The 22,708-nt window shown below is 44.3% G+C and overlaps 1 protein-coding gene across 1 annotated transcript in view; it reads right to left on the reverse strand.

Annotated features, from left to right (window-relative positions):
• Window positions 1-22,708, reverse strand: part of LOC121283523 (protein inscuteable homolog) — a 281,439-nt gene that overhangs the window by 82,808 nt on the left and 175,923 nt on the right. The window contains exon 6 of the mRNA XM_041198199.1: window positions 18,461-18,632. Within this exon, the coding sequence (XP_041054133.1) occupies window positions 18,461-18,632 (172 nt within the window). The remainder of the gene's footprint in view (window positions 1-18,460; window positions 18,633-22,708) is intronic.

Raw genomic sequence — 22,708 nt, forward strand, 5'->3', positions numbered from 1 at the left:
ACCATATATTTATTTTTGTCTAATATACTTATTTCAAAGTGCTTGCAGTATTGATAGGATGTTCTCAACTCTTAAGGCATTGCTGGCAATTGGCTCTTTCTTGTCATGAATGGCCCTCTGGCCATCCAGCATCTTTAGGAGAGGCAACAATAAAGTAGAAAGGAAATAAACTTATGCTGCTGAGGCAACAATAATGCTTTCCAGTAAACGTATTCAATTCCATTAAATGATTTTCACTTAGCTATTTGCTTTGTATGTACTTCCATTTGGCCCTCACCAAACAAAACAGATATATCTTTACAACATGAGTTGATTAAATGTCTATTTTCAATAACAAATAAAAATCACAGTGAGTGTAATTGTATTATTTATTACCACAGAATTGTCGAAGACATTACTTAATCCTTTCAGAAAAGGACCATCACCTACCTCGCATGTGGCAGGGTCTGCAGTTCGTACATTGGACTTATCAACCATCTCTGAACCTATCAAACCTGAGTGGAAACAAGTCATTCTCAATCCCAAGAGGCTTGCATCTTATAGTTCATAGATCTATAATTCATAAGAAAGAGTTTTAAATCAAATTGTTATTTTAAATAACAATGGAGCTGGCCAGGCTCACCTGATGGTTCAATGGATAATTGTACCAATATTTCTTAGACAGCCCCTTGGGATTGAGGATGACTTGTTTCCACTCAAGTTCGATAGGTTCAAGAGATGGCTGATAAGTCCAATATACGAACTGCAGTCTCTAGCACATGTGGGGCAGGTGGCAGTGCTTGAAGGGTTGAGTGGATGAATTGTTTGGAGGTTTGTGCACTCTCTCCAAAGCTTCAACATCACCACTCATGTTCCTCACCAAGTCTCTTGATGCGTTCGGTGCCTTCCCAAATTAAACTTCTCCATTTTGGTCAGACACAAACCAGGGACCGCCCCCCCCACCCCCCCCATGAGTCAGCTGGTATTTTGACCTCTTTTGGGATACTTTGAGAACACCTCTAAAGCATTCCCACTGTCCTTCTGGGAGTCTCCTACTGTGACTGAGTTCTGAGTAGATTTGTTGCTTCTGATGCCTAGTGTCAGGCATACAAGTGACATGTCCTTCCCAGCAGAGCTAGTTTTTAGTGATTAGCACCTCAAAACTGGGTATATTAGCTTGGGAGAGGACACTTTGTTGGACCTCCTTTCTTGCTGCTGGATTTGGAGGATCTTGCAAAGGCACTGCTGATGTTATTTCTCCAGGGCTTCAAGGTGCCTGCATTAGGTTGTCCAAGACTCCGAAGCATATAGAAGTGTGAGGACCACTGCTGCCTGCAGGCTAAACCATGATCTTAGTCTCCAAAGCATTCAGGAAAATGGGCCTTTCACTAAACACTTGGAAAACTGATCCTCTCCCAACCATATCCAACAGCACAGCACCAACCCCCATCCCCACCCTCACCTAGATTAAGATCAACAGTGAGATCCTATAAAAATGTGGATCATTTTCCATGCCTTGGGAGCCTCCTCTTGACAAAGGCGGACATTGATAATGAGATTGATAATCATTTCCAATGTTCTGGCTCCGCCTTTGGTTGACTGATGAAAAGAGTATTTGAGGACCAGGATCTCAAACCCAGACTAACGTCATGTACCAATAGGTGATGTACTGAGCCGTACAGATGGTCAGATTTTGAGATTTATGATATGTTGTTTACCCTCACAAAAAAACTCAATGTAGCAAATTAAGTATTGCATTTTAAAATAAAGAGAATTCACAATTTTTTTCAAAAGCCACAAGCTTCATGAAGTCAAGATGTATATTAAAGATGTGTATTCGAGCCAGAAAGTCCAGTTTGTGGTTCAGCATGTACAGCTTTCCATCTATTCCAAACCAGTAGAATGAGAGTTAATTGTCTCATTCCAGGCTGCATTAGCCAGAAAAGACCCCTTTCATCTTAAACTCAGCAGGAGACTTTTTTAAGCCCACACCAGGGGCTGAATTTTATGAGGGTAACAGACAGCCTGCCCCAGACCCAGAAAGAAAGTCAACTGGATACCGAGACACTTCATGCAAGCCTGCCCTGCAGCCATAACATGCTGAGGGCGGACTAAGTTGTCTAACAGTGGAACTCCCGCCCTTCACTGCGGAGGATGTCCTGCCCTCGGGAGCTGCCAGCTAATCCGATTGGCTGGTAGCTCCAGAGGTTCCAGCAGCACCAAGAGTTCAGTAGTGGGTGCTGTTGAGACTTCAACAAGTCCCAAGAAGGTGGCCCAATGGATCTCGGAGTGAGGTAAGACCAGGGTATTGGGTGGGGAGGGTTTGGCCAGCTCAGGGGGGGGCAGTGATGAGGTTTGGAGATTTGGAGAGCAGGCATGTAGGAAGGAAGGTGGGGTATTATCTTTGGCAGGGTTCCCCAATGCGCAAAGGGCACCCCCCTGAAGATAGTGCCCCCTTCCTTCCCACCCTTGAAAAAACAGCCTGCCCGCTCTCACCTGCACGCCCATGCCAACCATATTATGGTGTAGGCAGCGTATAATTAGGGTCAATTTGCTTGTTAACAAGTTCAATTGATCCTTAATTGTTTTTTTAAAAATATGGTGGGCCATGTGCTGATTTCGGCACCTGCCCACCTTCTATTAATGGGGGTGAGCACAGGAGTGAGTGGGAATGTGGTGGATTGGGCACCTACCCGATTTTACTTGTATTCACACTGTAAACACACCCAGCGGGAGCATTTAAAATCCAGCCCCAGAACTGAGAGGAGATATAGCTGGGTATATTGGCAGCCCTAAAGGTGAATCATTGACTGGAGAAGAACAGAGAGAGAGAAGGGCAAAGGACCCAATCAGTCGGGTTTCAAGCAAATGCTGCAAGGGACATTCTTTACTGGAGACTAAAATGTGCAAGAGATCAGATTTTTGCAGTTATCAGTTGATTAGAAAGATATGTCAAAGCAAGTAAGTCAGCCCACAGTGTGGAGAGATATTGGGTGGAATTTTATGCCAGTGGGATTTTACGGCTCTGCCCCCGCCACAATGTGGCTGTAAAATTCCACCCGATGGGTGGAATGGAACATTGCTCCTGGAGGACTTTGGCAGCTGTAGCAACTTTAAAGGGCTGGTTGCCGCAGGATATACTGATAAGGGAGGCAGAATCACTTGTTCCATGATTTACACTTCCTATGTTGGACCATTTCATTCTTAAGTCGCTTCCACAAGTCATTAGCAATACTGGATGCCTGTTACTATGACAGGATCACATTGCTCTATCTATTACTATTGAACTTGAGTAAGTTCATGCATATTTAGCTGTGTGTTTCTGGGGAGTTGCTGCCTGCACTGGACGATTTGACAGGCAGGAATCTGGTGTAATCTGGCAGCTCGATCTTTCCCCAGTCCACTAACATTGCTGTAGTATTTGCAGTGGATGAAGGGAATCCTGCTTTCACTGTCTTGGCTTATATTTGATTAAAAGTCACTTAGGGAAAGAAGGTTTTCAGCAGTCATGAAATTTTATTTGTGTAATAGCCAAACAGGTTTGACATGACAGATCCCTCTGGGTATCACTACAAACAGCATGAGAGGAAAATTTTACATTTTTGAGCTTTGTTGCAGTGTGCTTACCAGAAAAGTCTTTTATATTGAATCAAGAGTATCTGATTCTTTCAGTTTATATGGAATAGGATCAGTGAACAGAGGATGTACTTATGTTCTTTAAGATATTGAGAAATATATTAGTGCTTTTGATGAATCAGTTTTCTGGCATATAGCCACCTCATAGAGCTGAAATGTCCTTTCTAATATGCCACAGATTTCTGATAGGGTTGAGGAAACTCTTTGAAAACAAGAATGCCCTCTAGTGTACGTTTACCCACTTGCTGGTTGTACATCATCCTGCCCCATTTTAAAACGATCACAAGAAACAAATAGCTTAAATCTTTGTTATGTTAATTTTCCATAGTTTTTATATGAACAGTGGAAAATATAAATTGAAACTTGAGGTGCTATACCTAAAGATTATACCATAACAGCTGGTATGAACAATATTAATATAGACTACATTATGCATTACTCTGATCAGAGGACGTATGTCTATTGTAAAATTGGGCTTAGAAAAAGACACAGAACAATGGCAACAGCTGATCACTTTGGGGGATAAAAAAGCTTTTAACAGCAGACGATTGCAGGAATGGGAAGCCATCACAGGATCAGCAAAAGAACTGATACGCAATTTGAGTGCATATAATCTTGCAAGCAATATCCTGATATCGGCATCATCTTACAGGGATCTTCTATATTGTTGACTTGCTACTTTACAAAGCTTGCACAGACGAAGGTCGGAATTTTCCAGCCCCCCTCATTCCAGCGGGGTCTTCTGGTCCCAACAGTGTGAATGGAGATTTCAATGGTTTGCCGCACCCCCCCACCCCCCACCCGCCCACACCCGGGGGGAGGGGTGGGGTGGAAAATCCCGGCCAGGTGTGTATTCTCTTGAATGTAGAAGCTTAAGGGGTGGGGGATTTCTAACTGAGGTGTTTGAGGTAATCAAAGGAGTTTTTAGAATAGAGGAAGAGAAACTAGTTCCTCTCTTGGGAGGGTCCAGGACAAGCTGGGGCAGAGTCTTAAAATTTGAGATAGGCCTTTCAGGGCTGATGGCAGAAAGCACTTCCTTACACTAAAGAGTTGTGAAAATCTCTTTCGATAAGCTGTTGATGCTAGGTCCACTGAAAATTTCAAAACTGAAATCGATCTTTTTTGGTTCAGTAAGGATCGAGGGTTATGGAACCAACCAAGCAAATGCTGAAGGCAGCAAGGACCCAGGCCCAGGGGAAATATATATTTTTTTAATTATAAGTACTATTTGAGCCAGGAGGAATAGAAATGCTCCTTACGACCCCTCAAGGATAAGATGGGCCTCCTCTTTCCCAAGTTTACTCCCTCTGTGCCTCCTCAATTGCTGATAAACAGATCCCTAATCCCTCGCCCGAATCCAAATTTATTTTGCAGGGGGTCGTTTCAATGGTGGTGCCATTTCAGGTAGGAGCCAGAGTTGAGAAATAAACATGAAGCCCGGGAGTTAACATCCCCTAGCTGGGCCTGGTGTTTCAAGGAGCCAGACAGTTTGCCGCCTGCTTTGGCCCTCACACCTCAATTCCCGCCCTAATCTAACAGCCCTTATGTGTCCAGATAGCCCATTGATCTATTATTAATGATTTAAAACGCAGGTGGGTTTCGGTTTTAATGCATGATTGTTTAAATAAGAGGGCTCTTGATTGTTACAACCATGAAACGTGCTCACCATGTAATCCACCACCCTGGAATTTCTTTTGATAATAGCGTCAAATTACATTATCTGTTATGACATCACAGAAGCAGTTCAAACTATAAGTGCTTGTTACCCCACAGATGCTATTCAAGCATTGCAGCAATGGCATGATTTGTCTAATTAACTGTAGAATTAGGTTTCTGAACTAAATAGAAGAAATGCATTGGGAAATAAAGTAATGCAAACTCTAATCCAAAATCCCTAAAGATGTTCCTTGGTTGGAATAATGGACAGGTGAATTATGATATTTGAAATGTACTATTTTAAGCTTTATTGATTTTTTTTTTCATTTATGTTTAATGCTAATTTCAACAGTGGCCTTTTTCACTACATTATAACCGTCATTGCACTTGAATAAATAACTTGATGTGTAAAGTGCTTTGAGATGTTTCAAAGTGAAAGACACTATACAAATGCAAATGTAAATATTAATATTGCATAGCAGCCCAATCCAAAGGTGGATAATGAGGATGAATTCGCATAGTTTCTTTCAATGAATATTTCCAGTTTTACCACTTGCTGAAAATTCCAGTGTTCCCTCAAAATCCTCCCCAACTTTTCGTTCCTATACAAAAGCACTTAACTATTCTTGTGTGTCAAGTAAACTGTGTCATTATCTCTTTGAAGATGCGATTAATCTGGGCCATTATCAAGGAATTTTGAATAATTAGCTCCCTGCATGATGCTGCATACTCAAATGCAATTTCAAATTACTAATGCAGTGAACATAAAGAAATGACGCTATATCTTCTTGTTGTGTCACTACGCCTTCCCTCGTCACTGTTCTACGCAGGCTCTACAGGCGCCATGGAAGGAGCATTCAAATCACTGGCCCTGACAGGCTTTGTTTAATCTACAACCCTAAACCCAACAGTATTGATAATTCAAGTTTATTGATGTAAAAATTTTGAATATGAAAGATTTATCATATTATTCATGTCATGATAATAATGCACCAGCTTTAATTTTCCTCCAAGTTGCCTCTTGTTTTGGGATGGAATTGGGACAATAAATGGAGTAAATTGGGTTCTTAGAGGCTTCTGTTTCAAACCCCTCCAACACATTTCCTCCAATGCCATCACAAACTGATTTTAAATCAAGATCCTGAAGGGTGGACAGTATAAACAGTGAGAAACTGTTCCCACTCAAGAGAGCATCAAAAACTAGAGGGCACAGATTCAAAATAATTGACAAATGGAGTAAATGTGATGCGAGGAATTTTTTTTTTCACCAGAGGACGGTTGGAGTCTGGAACAAACTTCCTGAAAGGGTGTTGGCGGCAGGTTTCATCGAGGTATTCAAGGGGGAATTGGATTGCTACTTGAACAGAAAGAATGTGCAAGGTTACAGGGATAAGGCAAGGGAGTGGGACTAAGTGGACTGCTTTTTCAAAGAGCCAGTGCAATCTCGATGGTTTGAATGGCCTCCTTCTGCACTGCAAAGATACTGTGATACTGTGAAATACTTACCACAGCTACATTAGTGGTAGAAGGAGCTACAGGAATGTATCCCCGATGTGACACTCTATCTTAGAGAAACAGCTGGAACCTTTCTGTTGGGTAACAAGGAGGGTCAGGCACATGTCTGAAGCTCTCTCATATGTAGGCATTGGAGTTGGCTTTAAGGGAACAGACATGGAGTTACATAAGGAAATATTAGAGCTGATGACCAATAGCTTGGTCAAGCAAGTAGATTTTAAGGAGTGTCATGAAGGTGAACAGAGGAGAAGGTAGTGGAAAAGATTAGGGAGAGAATTCCAGGATTTAGGGCCTTGGCAGTTGAAGGCACGGCTGCCTACGGTGGAACAATTAAAATCAGGGATGTGCAACAACTCAGAATTTGAGGAGCTCAGATAGTTCAGAGGGTTGTTGGGCTGTACTAGATTACAGAGATAGGGAGGGGTGAGGTGATGGAGGGATTTGAAAACAAGGATGAGAATTTTAAATTCAAAATATTTTCCTTTGAAAAGCAACATTGGTAGTTTTTAAAAGTCATCATTATTCAAAAATGCGGACCATATAGTAGCATTATAAGTGATCTATCTACCAAACTCTTTCATAGTATTAATTTTCCCATATGATATTTATCCCTTTGCCATCAGGAAGTCCAGAAATAATAATTTTGATTTCACAGCTTGTGTTATGCACTATCTCTAGCTCAAAAGACATGCAAAATGAGTATGGATTGGGTTAATACTGATCAACAAACTAGAAAGGTAAAATGTTTTTAAAAACCCCCGAGTCATACACCTTTATGCATGCCAGCAAGATATGTGATAAAGAACCTTCTGTTTTGTGACCTTTCTAGTACAGACCTCCCTTATGTCTTTCATGGGACCTAGTCTACTAAGGATAGAATAGTATTAACATTTTTATTTGAAGCAGATGTAAACACACTTCTAAAGCCTAATTTATCCCCCATCAATATATTTTCAAGCTTACTGATTGTACGGTTCTAAAAATTGGCACCCCAAACTCCCCATCCTACTGGGAGATGTATGTTTTCTCCTAGGAAGATGTCAGGTGGAAAAGTAAATAATTTATCAGACTAGTTCAATTTTCCAGCCTGTGCCGCTTAATATGAGTCAAACTTTCACCAGCCCTCTTCAACAGACATGTTGGTAATTGAAATTATCTTTAGAACTGGGCTTATGCCAAACCATATGTTTCTTTCAAATAAGCAAAGAAACCGAACATATGTTCAGAATATAGTTTCATAATGATGTGAATATTAATTTGTTCCAAAGCACCCAGACAAATCGATCAACTACCTCTATCCTTCTCTTCCCCTTCCCATCCCACACACTCAAATTAAAGAATTGTGGTAACCAATCTCAGTCTTACAAAGTTGATCAGTTTCAAAACAATCCCACAGTGTCTACAAATGGGACACTCCATCTGTCATTGGTAGAATAGGAAAGTGCATGAAGTTCAAGTTTGAACACACAGGGCAGAATCGTCCCAGATTTGCACTAAGCATGGTAACGGGCGGGAAAAAGTACATTTTACCCACTGGCCGCAACGGCGGTTTTTCATGCCATGTTGTCCCAATCCCTCCTCATTGATCATGCATTCCCAGAAATCATGCTGTTTCAATGGCGGGCCAGCTCTCATTTGGTTGCCCGCCATCACCTCGCCACTTCATCATGCCGGCACCATATTTAAAGTGGAGCCATGCGAACACCTCTCAGTGCTTCCAGGGAAGGACTGCAGCAAAGAAGGCATGGCCCGAAAAGGCAAGAAGACTGCAGTCTCCCAGTTTAATGATGCGTCCCTTGAGTGCCTTTTTGGATGCAGTGGGGACCTGGCATGATGTCCACTACCCCTGCTGAGGCCGCAGGAGGATAGCAACCTCAATAACCCAACCTGGGAGGTGGTGGCAGCTGTGATCAGCGTCAATACCCTGCAAAAGAGGACAGCCACCCAGTGCCACAAGAGAATGAATGGTCTCATCTGTTCTGCCAGGGTAAATCACTCTTTTCATCATTCTCAACTCGCTCACTCACAAACCCATCACACATCCACAGGGATCTCACACCTCAAGGGACAACACCGCTAACTCTCACACACACTCACATCTCTATCAGGCTCATATCCTCTGGAGCTTGCATCCTCATTCCATCCATGGCTCCATCACCACACAAACATTCTACGCAGTGCCATGTGTCCTGCTCACACGCACTCCATTTGTTTTCATGCAGGAGAAGCTGGCTTACAGCTGCAGGGAGAGGTCCCAGTCTGAGGGTGGAGTGGCCCACATTAGGCCCCTCACTCACTTTGAGGAGTATGCCATCACACTGACAGGTGAGGCCCTGAACTGTGTCTGCAGCGACGATGAGGTCGGTGGCGAAAACCCACCTGAAGATTCTGCACCACATCATCCCTCACGCAATGCAAATGTGAGTGCTCTCTCTCCTGCTTTTGACTGTGCTGATATGCACTACTTATCTCTACTTTGGTTCTCAGGGAGCTCTGCCAAGCGACTGACACCCTCAGCCAGCCAGTCCCTCAACTCCATCCACGTCCTCACTTCCAGCCAAGAGGACACACTCCTCCATTGAAGAGCTGGAAATAAGCAGCCTAGAAGACCCATCACAGGGCTTACCCACACCCTGCACCAGCACAGAGAGAAACACCGTGGTAGGACCTAGATCTAGAACAAGCTCAGGTTCACAATCTAGTGGTCACCACATGGACACGTGTCCGCAACAGGAGGAGGCAGGTTCAGTCAAGCTTCCTGGCACTCAGAGGACTGCTGGGGAAGAGGCATCTGTGAGGTCCAAGTCAGATGATGAACCTCTGGCACAGAATGGCACACGAGTTGGAGCAGCGTGTCCGCCTGCTGTCTGATGAAGTGGTGCCCACATGTGCATGCGTGGAGATTTCTATGGGAAGGATGGCGGACATCATGGAGACCCTGGTCCTGCAGAATGCAGAGATGTGCACAGACCTGTACCCCATCACAGTAACAATGGGGGCTTGCTGCAGTGGCAACGCAAGAAAGAAACGGGGCACCTCGACGTTCCCCTAAGTGCTCCTTCCCCTTAAGAAGTTGGGCCGGGGCCCTAGGGCACCCAAAACGAGAAGAAGCGGCAGCTGGACATCCTGGATCATCCACTCACAGGTTGTTCACTCCCTCTGACTCCCCTTTGCCTGTGACCCCCTCAACCTCATCCTCTGTCACCGCAGAGGGATCAGCTGGCCCACAGGAGGACAACCAAAGTAAGCCAGGGCCCCCAATGCCTCGGGTCTCCAGAGGACCCACGCCAAAGGCATCAGAGGCAACAGGGCCAACTATTGCACAGGCTGTCTCTAACCCTGTTGCGGATGTCAGAGCAGCACCTAGAAGTCAACAGTCTTCATAAGTTAAGAAATCCTGGTCACAGTTGTTGGCACGGCTGAACACATTTTGTCACTTCACAATCTGAAAATATATTCAATTTCACTGAATAATGTGTAATAGTGTCTTTCAGCTTCATTTACATGCTTTGCGAGTCTTCCCACTGCATACCCACCTCCCTCAACTTGCAGTTCAGCTGCACGCAGCTGGAACACGAGTGATTCTGAAGTATCTACATGGCCTTTTGGAACCACACGCAAACGCTCTCCCACATATGTGGATCCTTCCTCCCTCACACTCATCTCAATGTCATGAGCATTTTCAATGCTGCCTGCTGGGGTTCGCTTTCTGCTGTCCATCGGAGCTGCATCTCCACCCACCCACTGATCACACTCCCATGCAGCACCTGTTCTCACCCACCATGATTCTTGTTTCAGTTTTGATTTAGCAAGCATGGTAGCGCCACAGTTTTTCTTGAGGTCCCTCATCCTTTCTCCTCCCCCAGTCATCCATTTCCTTCCCCCCATTACTGTTGTCTCCCTGGCATCACCTTCCACCTCCCCATCATCATCTACCTGCCACAACCCTTTTCTTTCAGACATGTCCATGTGAACATTCCCTTCCTTCCTGAGAATCTCATCCCCATCCACATTGACTCCCTGATCTCCTCCTTCCCATCCCCAGCGTCCGCGTCTGCCTCCGAGTCCCCAACAATCACGCTCGCCGTCCATTCTACCGATAGAGTCGCACCCTCACCCTCCCACCCTACTGCCTCACTCTGCCCTTGGTCATACTCACCATTCCCTCCTACCACACTCACCCTCAGTTCACTCCCCAGGAGGCAGTCATCGACTCCACAGACCCCTCCCTTGCATGTTCACCTGGACTTCAACCCCTCCGGGATCCTCCCCCGCTTACAACTCCTTCCCTACCCGCCCTCGGTACCTCACCGCACCCACCCCCAGAACTCCTTCACCACCCCCCGCCACCACCAACACATTCCCCCCCACTGTCCCCCCCAATTCTTAGCCCTTCTCCCTTCTTGACCCCTTCCTCCAGCCTTACTTCTTCCTTCAGGCTCACTCCTTCCCCCTTCCCAACTCCTTCCTCCACCCTTACGTCTTTCACCATCCTTACTCGTTCCCCTCTCCAGGTTCCTTCCTCCCCCAGGACTCCTTCCTCCCTCTTGACTCCTTCCTCCTCCTGGACTCCTTCCCTCGGATTCCTTCCTCCCCCTGGATTCCTTCCACTCTCCAGACTCCTTCTCAGCTCCGAACTCCTTCCCTTCTCCAGACTCCTTCTCCGCTCCAAACTCCTCCTCTTACACCTTCACCGCCCTGCATCTCCTGCCCAGTTGCCACCTTCTCCCCAGTTAACCCCCTTCTCCTCCACCAACCTCCCACCCAACATTTTTGATCCCCCTACTCCCAACCTGACCCCCCAACACCTTCGTTCCCCCCTCCCAATCTTACCCCCGACCCCTCAACACATCTTCCTCTCCCAGTGGAAACTAGACCTTCCCCTCCTACCCCCCAGTACATCTTCCTCTCCCAAAGTTCTGACTGATTTTTGACCTTCTCACCATATTGTCTACTCATGCTGTCAAACATGCCCAGTGGCAGCTGGCACAGAAAATTCCACCCACAATGTCCTACTTAGCATTTTCAAATCAGCAGGGCACTTGAGAGGATAAAGTGATTTTTCTCACACAACAATTGAACTAGTCAGATAAATGCTTCTCCATCTGACATCATCCTAAATGTCCTCAATGCCCATAACACTGTTATTGTGCCATTCACAAATAGAGAAATAGCACAGAGCTTTCCTGCATGGGTAATTCATTTGTTAATACAGTGGCATGAGTTGTGGTGTAATAGTGTTCTAAATGTACTATGAGCAGCACAGACTCCCAGGAAATTTCAGTGCAGAGATGTTGCAGCCTTTGTCAATTCTGTATTCGTTATCAGGCCACTTGGGACAACAACAGGAGGCTGCAGAGATTCTTTCCTTAACCCCTCAGCATTTATCCATTGAGGGTATCTCCCACCTTCGCCTGAAATGTTTCTTGCCAGAAACGTGAGCAGTCATAAGCCAGGCTGTACCCACAGGTTACTATGTCAGGACAACAAGTCACCGAAAGGCTGTGCATTCATCTCAAGACCTACAAGCTCTTCGAGAAATATAGAGGGGTAGTCTCCTAGATGTATCAAGCAGCAAGCCATCCAGGAGTGCAGCTTGACACTGAAGGGAATGAGCTATGCAGTGGAGGTCATCTCTGTAGTACGTAGGACTGCACACCATGTAGAAATCTAATTAACCAGCACAGGCAAAGTAGATCCAAGGCACACTGCATTCTTGCTTGCCCACATGGAGTACCTTCGCATTCTTGATCATCTTAAAGTAACACACACAACTTGCCCTCCACGCACGACTCTGCTTGAGGGTACCTATCTTGAACTATGACCACACTCCCCTCATAAAGAACATAATACCAGTACACCTTCCTCCCCTCAGACATACTGAAAACCATTTATCTCTCATCTTTCATTATCTTCCTATTACTCTTGACACACATCACACATTTGTAAACTGTAAGCTTAACCTTCATTTACTTATCACATTTCATGAGAGGTTGGCATATAATACAGACTTCTAATCACTCTCCCACACTGCTTCCCCCAACCCAGACCACAATGGTGCAGCCCTAACCCATCCACCACCAGAATCTGAAGGTCTAAGACATGCTGGGCATGAGCTACAGCTGTAGGAGATGAGTAAGGATGTGTTCTCTTCCCAGTGCAGCCTTAGGCAAAGGCTGACAAAGACTTAATAGTCATAGGACCCAGAACTTAAGGCCCCTCATCTCTGATAAACATGCCAAGTATTTTAAATAGGAAATCCATTTTTTATTACCACATGCATTTTTGCACTTACCTTGTACCTTGTTGTTCATATTCGAAAGGGAGAATTTGACAGGACAGTGCATTTATACTCAAATGATGATTATCGGCATACTTCTATTGGAAGGATTTATCATGATCTCTTTGGGATGAAGGTGAAATGGAAAAGGAGCCTAAAAAGTTTGTGCAGTTGTGTTGGGGGCTACCATTGTGAAAGTGTGCGCTGTTGTGACCAGGTGAAAAGGGGTGAACTGGCTCCCCTCTATTTAACCTCCTCGGTTGGTCACAACAAAGATTTAAGCTTCTTTTTCAGGAGGATATGCATTTTCCAAATCATAATGTATTTAATTATTTATACAGTGAGCAATAAGGACTCAACAAAACAAGGTTTTCTTGAGTCAAAAAAGAGTAAATTTATTAACCATTAAACCCAAGAAATAGAATTAAAACGAGAGGTCACGCATTCTATAAACATACACACACACGCACACACGCACACACATACACTAGAAATAAGGGCAGTTGGAGGCCAATAAAAATAAAGGTAAAGAATATATGGTTAAGTGTCCTTTGGTTGTTCTTGAGGTGTAGATTTTAAGTGTTGTGCCTGATTTATGTTAGCTGGTTTCTTGGATGCGGTCAGATGTAAAAGATGTTGCAGTTATTGCAAGATCTCAGTTCACTGGTAGGTTTCTGGTAGATTTGGCTTCGCAGACCGAGCAACACGCTTATTCTAAAAGGAGAGGGGGAGAGAGAGCAGCCCTCATCTTGTTTCCTCTGAAGACTTTCTTGACACTGCCTATGTCACTTGCAACAGCTCTCTAGTGGCTGGCAGACTTGCCTTGAAATATTTCACCCATTGTGTACTTTCAAGGCTTTTTGGGTGGGTCTGTCTGTGGCAGCCATTGTTTCAATATCCGGTATTTTGCATTTTTAATATCTCTTTCTGAGATAGTTATGAGTTTCAATGGGTATCTGGATTATAGGAAATGTCTCTCTCTTCACATTCCCCTGAGGGTGATTTGTAGGTTTCTCAACTCCATCTTGGAATGTGGCCTTCCATTTTTTAAGCAGTTTGCTCTGTCTCAGTTCAAATTGCAAAAGTTCCAATCAGTTGAAAGTTGAAAAGTCATATTTTCATTAATAAAGGGGCATGGCCTCATGACAACATGCTCAGGAGCTATATGCTAAGGTTGTTAGTTGTTTCAAGGAAGATCGCTTTATAGGCAACTGGCACCAAGGTAAGTTAGAGTGCAATATGATGTCACAGCCAATCAGTGGATAAACACCTGCACAACCTGACTTCATATGGCTCTTACAGCAACTCAGGATGATCCCTCTGAATGTTTATCCTTTGAGGTCCTGGAATCTGCAACTTTGGGCAGAATTTTGCCCTTGTCAAGCGGGCTCGGTGGGGTCGAGCAAAGGCGGTTGGGAAGCTGACTGCTGCCCAAGATTGGGGCGCGACCACGATTTCACTCTGGTGGGCCAATTAAGACCCACCAACGTGAAATGCACGCTGCAGCGCTCAGCGCTGCCTGTGTGGGGGAGGGAAGAGGGCAAGCGGGGAACTTCACACATGTGCGCAGGTGCACGCGGGAAAAGCTCCCTCAGGCACAGAGCTGCCTCAGGGGAATGAAGATTTAAAAAATTAAAAATAAAGAATTTTAAAATGTTAAAAAAACATGTTCCCTCATGTGACTCTGTCACATAAGCAGGGACATGTTATTAATGAAATGTTAACATTTTAATTTAATTTTTAATAGCTGTTGGAAACCTCATCACACCCGTGGATGAGGTTTCCTTAAAAATCCAAAGGCCGCTTGGTTTTTTTGCCTGTCAGCCAACTATAAGGTTGGGCTGGCAGTGAAAAATTTAATTCAATTGGTACTTTAATAGCCTTAATAGGCCTGTTAATTGTCGACGGGTGCACTGCCGACTCCTGTGCACACCCACTGACCGAAATATCGCACGATGACGTTGGGATGCTCGCCCAACATCATTGCGTGTTATTTTACGTTCGTTCGGGTCAGGTGCGCGCCTACCCAACAAGCGAAATATTCTGGCCTTTCTTTTCTCAGGCAATATAGGCTCCTCTTCATCAAAACCGAGCTGATCGCTTTCCTTCAGTGTAAAATTATGCAGACTGCACCAAGGTATGGTGAACCTTGACTTTTGGGGCAGGTACTGCAGTTCTACCAGACCTGCCCAGGCACAAAAATCTTCTCTTCTCAGCCCTTGGCCCTCTCCACCAGTGTTCTTGTTGCAGCATGGCCTAGTTCAACATATCCTACGACTGTATTCTCTGTTTCTTCCAAAGAGCCACCTTGGACATGGTGGTCCTCATGGAAGAGGTCAGCAAATGTAAAGTGGTTCAGAATGAAGGAATCATGGCAACTGCCAGCATGTCTGGTATTCAAATGAAAAATCTTCTGGTTGGCATTGCAAACCATCTGAATGTTTAGTGAATGAAATTTTTCCTGTTCACAAGTATCAATGGATATTTGTTTGTGCCTTCTGTGCAATGTGTGTGTTATTTATAACATGTTATTCCTGAGGAATTCTGCAATGCACCAGAACTCCCTGGTTCTCCACATCTGCTGCAGAGTGTGAAGACAAACTGGATAAACTCTGCAGCTCCACCAACCAACACATCCATGACATACTGAATGCCTGTTGGAACTGCTCTTTTGCTCATATTGCACAGGCGCCCTATGGCACATTAAAGAATCTTGTGTCAAAACATTTAACACAGTGATCACTGTCATGGTGACAGATAGGGCAATGAGCATGGCTGAAGATCTTCACAAGACCTTTGCTGTGATATGCAATAACTGCCTCATACAATCAAAACTTCTGAAAACAGGGTTCCTCTGAGAAGCTCTTGAAGGATCTGCACAGCTTATGTAGTGTCAAGAGTAGTACCTAATGGGATGATGTCTTCTTCCACGTTCTCTTATTCTCCTTAACTCCACGCACTGCTGTTATTCCAGTCCCTGCATAATGATGGTGTAAAGAAGTATGCAATGGGACCAAGGTTCCCAAACTGGGAAGGGCATGCTAACTGTAACTCACTAACAGTTAATTTCTGAAATATAGAATTTTCTTCTCTATTGATGTTGCTGCAGCCATCCTCTCAACTCTCTCGGGCTGATTCCTGGCTCTGCTCAAAGCTTACGTGGCCCCTGAAAACAATTCCTCCTCATAGGAATTTTCAAAACTCCTCAGTTTAAACATGTTTTTTTGAGTTAAAAATAGTTGTTTGTCATCTGTTCTGTATACCTGGGCAGGATATATTTCTGTTTTGAAGTGCTCATGAGCCCCAGGGACCCTGCGATTGTAGAGAAATAAATAAATAACAGTAATCGGTACCATGCACTTCACCCACAATCCACTTTAGAAGTTTATTTAAAGATTTCGAGTTCTGCAGCTCTGTAGACCATCTTTTTTTTTGATTCCTGCACCAAGGTCCTTGTGTGTTTCTGCAATGTTTAGAAGAAATAGATAATAGCCCTCCTTATACTTCACTATCCAAAGTTACCAGGAAATTCCCCAGCTGTTCTTAAGCTTCACTGGTGTCACCACTAGTACAGTGGAAACCCCACTCACTTGTAACTGGGACTTCCACCTGACTTCTGACAAAGAAGCAGCAGTAAAAAAGGAACAGGTTCAAGGAATTTCCCGGCCACCAGTGAGTTCTAATCACATGATTCAACTTCATATCCAAACCAAAGAGTGTAAGGAAACAGAATTAAAACGGCTAAAATTACAAATAGTTATTTAGTAGTACAGAACTTGAATATTGCTGAAAAAAGAGACATGTCTAAGCTTTTCGCCTTGCACTCACAAGAATGCTAATATAAGGGGGAAAACAATTTATACTGTATGTGGAGAGAGTGCTGATTGCTTGGCAAGTGGTGTTGCCTTGGAAAATGCGTCACTGATAGTGATTGACAGTTAACTGCCAAGCACTGTTTGAAATTTAAACCAGGCAGCTTGACCCTGGCTGGTGTGACAGAAATCTCAGACAGAATGACTTGGGAATCCATGGGGTAATCCCACACATGGGCAGTGTGAGTCTAGAATGGGAAGAAGTGAAGTGCAGCCTCAGGGAGCAAAAACTGAAGATCAATAAAACAATTTTGAAACTGGAATTCAGCAAAGAAAGTTTATGAATTCTTCAAAACTCTCATAATACTCAGCAGCGCATTATTGGTGACTGAGGAATCAGCTGTACCCAGCTTAGGTGGGCATAATTTACCCAAAGGGCAGTTGTGTCATCAAAACAGGGAATTCTTGAGCACAGTGCCACCAGGCGATTGGCACTCCTCTGAAAATGAGCCCTTTGGCACTTGAATGGATGGATTCTCAAAGCTGGTAGAAAGACTGATGAAATTTATGTTTAGTGCAAAAAGAATTGTGAACACTTGCAGTATAATGCAGTGAAACACAAATTGCCTCGGACTTTTCATCACTATAATGGTATAGGAAGGGCATTACTGCCAAAGATTACAAAGAATTTTTTCAGTTGATTAGGACTGAAATCATCCTGTCCACAGTAATGTCATCAGCCAATCACCATCTATGGTTCTTTTGCGCAATAGCTGCTCACTAACACATTCTGCAATACTTTCAGCAAACTTACAACAATATTTATATTTGTACTATTGCCAAGTCACACTGTTAAATGTTCTAAATGGTGCTCTAAATCAATGGTGCAAGCTGCAGTATTTAGAGTTGAGACAGCCTGTGAACACATACCAAACTCCCCCCAAAGGAGTTTTATATGGCAAACATACATTTATGATGTAGAAATGGAGGCAATGCACACAGTGTAATGAGATTCATTAAAACGCCTCCTATGTTTACATTAGTGTTCAAGAAACTAAGTAAGACTTTATTATTTTTAAATATAACCACATATTGTAGAAATGGAATTGACAATAGGGTTGTATTCTTCACTAAGTGCCCTTTTATAGCATGCAATATATTGTCAAAGCAAAAGTCACTATTTTTGTCAATTAGCGTAATTATTTTAATGCTAAGATTGTCCATCACGAATAAATCCATTGTCACGCTTACTAATCTGAAACACATTAAACATGATCATTGAGGATTATGGTGAAAACCAGATAAATGCCAAGATCCAGTGGATGCTTTGTACAGAATGTACTTTTGACACTGAAAAAGCACTACTTTGCTTCTACCTTACTTTCCTAGGTCCTTGATAACATTCAGGAAACCTGAAAAAAAGCAGGTGACCTTTAAGGACCAAATTTCTTCTCACTTAAGCTTGATTGGAAACAAAACTAGACAAATGAAATCTCTTATCCCCTGCTGAAAAGCATAGAGTTCAACTTGCTCCTCTCAGATTAGCTTCTCATTAATCAAGCTGTGCTCGAGACATACTCACTGATAAGTGCTGTTACAATGTCCTCCATATTCTCTAAGAAGCTGCTGAGATGCTGTGTGAAGGTGAGGTGTGGAGAGGTAATCTGTGACACCACTGCTGCAGCTTCTGCACGAGTTGCTTCAGAGTTTGTTTCATTAGTGAGGAGATCAGCCAAGCACAGCACGCCATCCACCTGAAAGAAGAGCATCATTGCAAAAAAAATTAAAAGGTAACATTTTAAGCCATAATCAGTATTCCTATTTTCATCAGTCATGGCAGAGAGTAAATAGTAAGTTGTTGTTCAAGCCCACACACGGTCTTTATTAACTTCTGAAGGAATATAGTCAATAGCAACAGGGACATTGAAATACACAGAAGGCTTTACAGTACACCTTGATTTTCACCTCTGGACATTGCCTCAAATCTAAACCAGAATGGTGGGTTAAACGACTGCTTCACACAAACAGTCCTAAATATTTGGTACTAAATTATCAGATTCACTCAGAAAATTTACAAAGATAGAAAGAAACAGAGGAACAGGAGTATGCTATTTAAGCCCTTGAATCTGTTCCACCATTCTAATGAAGCTTGGCTGATCTGTAACCCAATCCCATTACCTGCCTTTGCCCCATATCTCTAAATACTCTTCTTTCTAGGAATAATCTATTGAACTCAACCTTGAACATCTCAATTGACCCATCACCCACAGCTTTCTGGCGAAGATAGTTCAAGGTTTCCACTATTCTTTGTGTAAGAAAATGCTGTCTGATTTAACTTCTAACTCTAATTTAATAGTTATGCTATAAAAAAATAGGCAGAATGAAACAGATGGCAGGGGAGAGGGGTGGAGTTTTACAGGCAAGGGTAGGCAGGACTCGGTGCTGCTGGGTGTTATATCCCCTAAAGGTGCCGTCAGTTTGAGATCCCAACATCATTTCACCCACTTGCAGATTTCATCCGGGCAAGTTTGGAGGTGAGCAGGAAACCCCCATGTTGCTATCAGGTAAGTCATTTAAATGTTCTAATAGGTAATTTAGTTCTGTTTCAACCAAGGATTCTACATTTAACAGCTAGTGAACCTATTTCCTGAGCTGTCAACTACTCGCCAGGGTCACCAAGATGGGTGCAAAGCAACAGGTGCTCCTTCAATGAAACTGACAAGCTGGGGAGGCTTTGTTCAGTGAAACTGAAGAACTCCAGCCATGGCCAGGTGAGAGTCTACACTTACCGCACTTCTTCTGAGAATGGTCTTATAGCTGATTGCCAACTTCTTCTAAGACACTTCACCTGTCTTGCACCTCACTCACCTTCAGCTGTCTTTCCCTGCTGTCAACCTTCCCCACGACATAGGACCAGGTTATGCAGCTGCACCTTGCACCTCTGGTATGGAACAGAAGGAGAAGCTCCAGCAGGAGCAACACCTCCTTCCTCCTTAGCCACACGCCGCTCCACAGGTAAGGAGATAGACACACAGATCCAGCTCCACTGAGGCAGGACCCCCAACAGAGGGTCTACATCCAGAGGATCACCTCTCCCAACATGTTGGAGCGCCTGCACCTTAGGGGCTTTGGCTTTCATGGCAGATCATTGCTGATATCTGTAGCTTCTTTGACCAGGACCTCCTTCTCCGTGGAGCAGGTAGTGGACCATCAAGGTGCCTGTCATTCTAGCACCACTAGAGGGTCTGTACCTCTCCCCGAGGTTGTGTGCTCCTGTGAGGAGAGAAAGCAGAAGGAGTGTCAGTGTTTCTAATAGCTTGTGTGGTTAGGAGGGAATGACACCATTTATGGAAATCACTGTGAGGCATGGGTGTGAGAGGGAAATAGGATGAGGGTGTGTATGAGTGTTGGCTGCTCAGATGGGGATGCGAAGTGGCACCTGGAGGGAGAGGGAGAATACCAGATAAGTCAGAGTATGGGGCTTGGCACCTGAAATATTATGCCACCACCTATCCTGGCCTCCTGAGGCATAGGATCCGCTTTGTGCACTGTCTCCAGGTTGGAAGGTCCACACTTCTGCTGCAGACTTCCTCGATACTTCCATCCATGCCTGCTTAGTTTGAAAGGTTGTCTTCTTCTTCCTGTCCTTGGCAAGCATCATCTCACTGCAACCCCTCAGATCCCTCAGTAGTGAGAGGCAGAGGGAGTAGCCTTCTCTCTAGGTCTTCTCTCAATTGGTGGTTGCAGCAGTTTCAAGATCTTTGTGCAGTTGAAGCCTTTCTGACCCATGTTGGGGTCTTCCTTTGGCAGACCTGTTGGGTTATCCTGCCCACTTTCTCTGATTGACTGAAACTGAACAGTTATCTGGATGAGGGTTTGACCAAGGCTGATTTATGTGAGAAAGAACAAAAAGGAAAAGCCACACTGGTGCATCATATCCTCTTGATTTTGATGTTGGTCCCAGAACGATCAACCTTATTCCAGCACTGGTTTTAAAGCTGCTGTTGTCAATATCTTAGCAGAGCCGCTTTCTTTCATACAGGCTCTATCTCAGCCATTTCCTGTGCATTATCTCTTTAGCAGAATCCATCACGTGTGTCGACTTCTGTGATTTCTGATGGTGCTAAAAGGTTTTAATTGTTGTGACCATTCATCAGATCTATCCAATGAAATCTGGCTGCTTTGTCTTAATTTTGCAACCAGTCTGTTGATTTCATTATTGTTATGGTCAGCTCATACCCAATATGGTCTGCACGCGGAACAATTCGAAACTGAGAACCATAAGCAATATTAAAATGTAACCTTAGATTGATCTGATTTTGAAGTTTATGATGAAACACTAAAGAATCTGAGCTGGATTTGCCCAATCTTGGCAACATCCTTATTTTGGGACTATTTCCACTGGAGGGTAGAGTGCACAGAATGACAGCCTTCTCCGGGAAATGCCTCCAATGATATCCATCTAATGGTGAACAGTGGGAGTTAGAAGTAGCGCACCCTGCTTAAAGGGCCCATTTCAATTCAATGAATAAGAAGCCAAAGAGAATCAGCCCTCTGAGGAAACAGTCTATCAGCGCAGTGACATGGCAGTCTCTACTGGTAAGGTGGCTCCCAAGTTCATAGATACCTCTCTGGAGGTCATGCTAGTTGAGGTCCAAGCCAGGAAGAATATTTTGTTGCCCCCAGAACAGCAGAAAGATGCCTGCCAGACAAACAAAGGAGACATGGCTGGAGGTCACCAGAGAGGTCAGCTGCCACAGCATGCACAGCAGAACTTGGGTTCAATACAGGAAGGGCTTTGAAGGCCTTCTGCATTCTGGCAACAAAGTCAAGATGTTGGCCTGAGCATCTTACAGGGATGGCACATCTCTGAGCATGAGGCCCCAAGGCAGTCAGTGATTAGGTACCCTGAGGAGATCACTGCCCATTGACAAACCTCACATGAGACAAATGAACAGAGCAATGTAAGGTTAGGAGGCTGGTAATCCAAGCCTTGGGAAAATAGAATGATAGCGAATCAGGTGGGCAAATGGGAAGGTTAAGTGTAACTGACCTCTCCATCCTCACATTGCAAGGGAAATGAGCACACAGTGCCTGCGGGGAAGATTGGTGAGGGGGAGGGGGTGTGAGGTGGAGTGGCTCTGGCAACCTTGACGCTCATAGGGGAGGAGGAGACCCTTGATATTAGCAGGGTGGCTGCAGTGGATGCAGTTAGCAATGGCAAGACTGGTGTGCAGAAGAGAGAGAGTGATAGTATATTGAATGATCCATGGAAGAAGCACTTTAGAGCAGTTTCCAACTCAAAGTCATGTCCAGCAGATACCACTTGATGTGCTGAAAAATGTCTGCTGTAGGATCTGCTGAGACAAAGGACAGAGAGTAACTGATGTTTTCTCTCTCACACCGGGCCAATGCCATAGGATCAGCAGCAGTGAGTGAGGAGGCCACAGTCGCCTCTGAGGTTGACTCGCACTCTGGGGAACCACTGACATAGGAATCAAGCATCCCCTCCACCTGCGCAGATACACACACCTCAGTGTGGCCTCAGGTGACATTAGAACCAGTGGCTCAAGGTCAGCATCATATCACATGTGAGCAGGAGCAGGGGTTGGAGGCAGGGGCAGCCCCCATCAGAGGAGGAGTACAGCTCCAACCAGAGATGCAGAACCTCAAAACTGGGTGCTTGTGGATTAGCAACTGACAGAGTTTTCTGAGACAGTGCGGTCCCTTGCGATGAAAATGGAGACCATTCATGGCATTGGCAACACAATGTAACATAGGAACACAAGAAATTAGAGCAGGAGCAGAAGCAGTCCATTCAGCATTGGTG

Source organism: Carcharodon carcharias, chromosome 10 (genome assembly GCF_017639515.1).
Source record: "Carcharodon carcharias isolate sCarCar2 chromosome 10, sCarCar2.pri, whole genome shotgun sequence".
NCBI lineage: Eukaryota > Metazoa > Chordata > Chondrichthyes > Lamniformes > Lamnidae > Carcharodon > Carcharodon carcharias.